This window comes from Candoia aspera, chromosome 4 (assembly GCF_035149785.1).
Source record: "Candoia aspera isolate rCanAsp1 chromosome 4, rCanAsp1.hap2, whole genome shotgun sequence".
Lineage (NCBI taxonomy): Eukaryota > Metazoa > Chordata > Lepidosauria > Squamata > Boidae > Candoia > Candoia aspera.
The window spans coordinates 91,627,484-91,629,199 of record NC_086156.1 but is presented as its reverse complement, the minus strand read 5'-3'; the positions used below and the strand labels follow the sequence as shown (position 1 = coordinate 91,629,199).

At 35.1% G+C, this 1,716-nt stretch overlaps 1 protein-coding gene across 1 annotated transcript; it reads right to left on the bottom strand.

Annotated features, from left to right (window-relative positions):
- Window positions 1-945, bottom strand: LOC134496637 (olfactory receptor 14J1-like). The gene has a single exon (XM_063302349.1). It carries the CDS (start codon window positions 943-945, stop codon window positions 1-3), a length of 945 nt encoding a protein of 314 aa, XP_063158419.1.
- Between the last annotated feature and the right edge of the window lie 771 nt (window positions 946-1,716).

Below are 1,716 nucleotides of genomic sequence, written 5' to 3'. Positions count from 1 at the left end.
TTACAAATGAAAAGTTAAAGATATCTCATTTGACAATTCTCCCATATTTAACAGTTTTGACAAGGCAACCTTGATGTCCTTGTTTCTCATACTATAAATGACAGGATTCAAAAGAGGCGGGACAATGGAATATAATACAGTTGAGATTAAGTCCAGTGAAGTGGAGGGAGGCCTCAGATAAGCAAAGACTCCAGATAATAAGAACATGAAAACCACAATAAAATGGGGTAGGCAAGTAGCAACCGCTTTTTTCCTTCCTTCCAAGGAGTGAATTTTCAGCACAGCAGTGAAAATGGACAGATAAGAAATCAGGATAAAGAAAAAACAACCTATGCCTAAGACACAAAAGGCCACAATTAGTTTGATTTCATTTTGATTTAAGCCTGTACAGGTGAGCTTAAGTAGCTGTGGGATTTCACAGAAGAACTGATTGATGATGTTGGAACAAAAAGGGGTTGAAAAGATAAAGGAAGTGTGCAACAATCCATCAAGAAGGGCGCTTACCCATACAGCAAGAATCATATAAAAACAGGATTGTTTGTTCATTATTTTCCCATATTGTAATGGATTGCAAATGGCAATATAGCGATCATATGCCATAACTGTGAGGATCCAATAATCAGATCCCAGAAAGAAGACAAAAAAGAAAACTTGACAAACACATCCAAAGTAAGAAATGTGTCTTGTGTTCATGAGCATATTAGCCATGGATTTGGGGATAATGACTGAAATGGCACCAAGGTCTTGTATGGCCAAGTTCAACAGGAAGAAGTACATGGGAGTATGCAGGTGATGGTTGAAAATTATTGCAAAGACGATGAGGAGATTCCCTGTCAGGATTGCTAAATACAGTACCATGAAAGCAAAGAAATAAAGCAATTGTAGTTCTCGTACCTCTGAGAATTCCATCAGGAGAAAAAAGGAGCCTGAGGATTGATTATCCATGTTCCTCTCAGGATGTCCCTAGACAGAGAGAAAAAACAGATATAGAGTTATTTCCAATGTAATCTGTTTTTTTATAATATTCATGAGTTCAATTGGAATAAGTGAGATCTGATTCAGTGGCCTATATTTTGACATCAACCCTGCCTCTCTTTTAGAGGATCACACTGCTGCTCTTGATTTTCACAACATATCTCAAGTGCCTCATGCAAAAATAAATATAAGCAGATTTCTTAAAAAGGACAGAAACAGAAATCAGCACAGTAAATATATTTAAAAAGCACTTTTGGATTTGTGCAACCTTCTAAAAATAGCATGCTGTATAAAAAATATGAGGAAATCGATTGAAGAAATTTAAAGTTGAAAAGGCTTACCATACTTCTCATTTAAGGAAAAAAAAAAACCTGAGGTTTCCTGTGGGTTTGATTGAAATTTACTTCCAATATCTAATTATAAACAGATTAAGGCTATTAGGATTAACTATTTATTGCAAGTCAATGCTCCAGTAACTAGAGAATAAAGTAGTATTTGATGTTCTGTTATGGTGGTAAATTAAAAATGAGTTTCTGGGAGCGCATGAGCTTCTCACACATCCTATGACCTTCGGAGAGTAAACCATCTTTGCACTCTTAATATTGCTTTGAATGTTTCTGAAGCAAGTATTTGTATTAATAATGGTCTCCAGGATCAACTAGCTTGCACATTTATTTCTGGAATAACAAATCAGATTTTGATTAGGAAAGTCTCACAAAATAATAATAGTAAATTAATATG

Coding starts and splice junctions, on each gene's coding strand:
- LOC134496637 (XM_063302349.1), bottom strand. CDS start 945: ATGGATAATCAATCCTCAGGCTCCTTTTTTCTCCTGATGGAATTCTCA.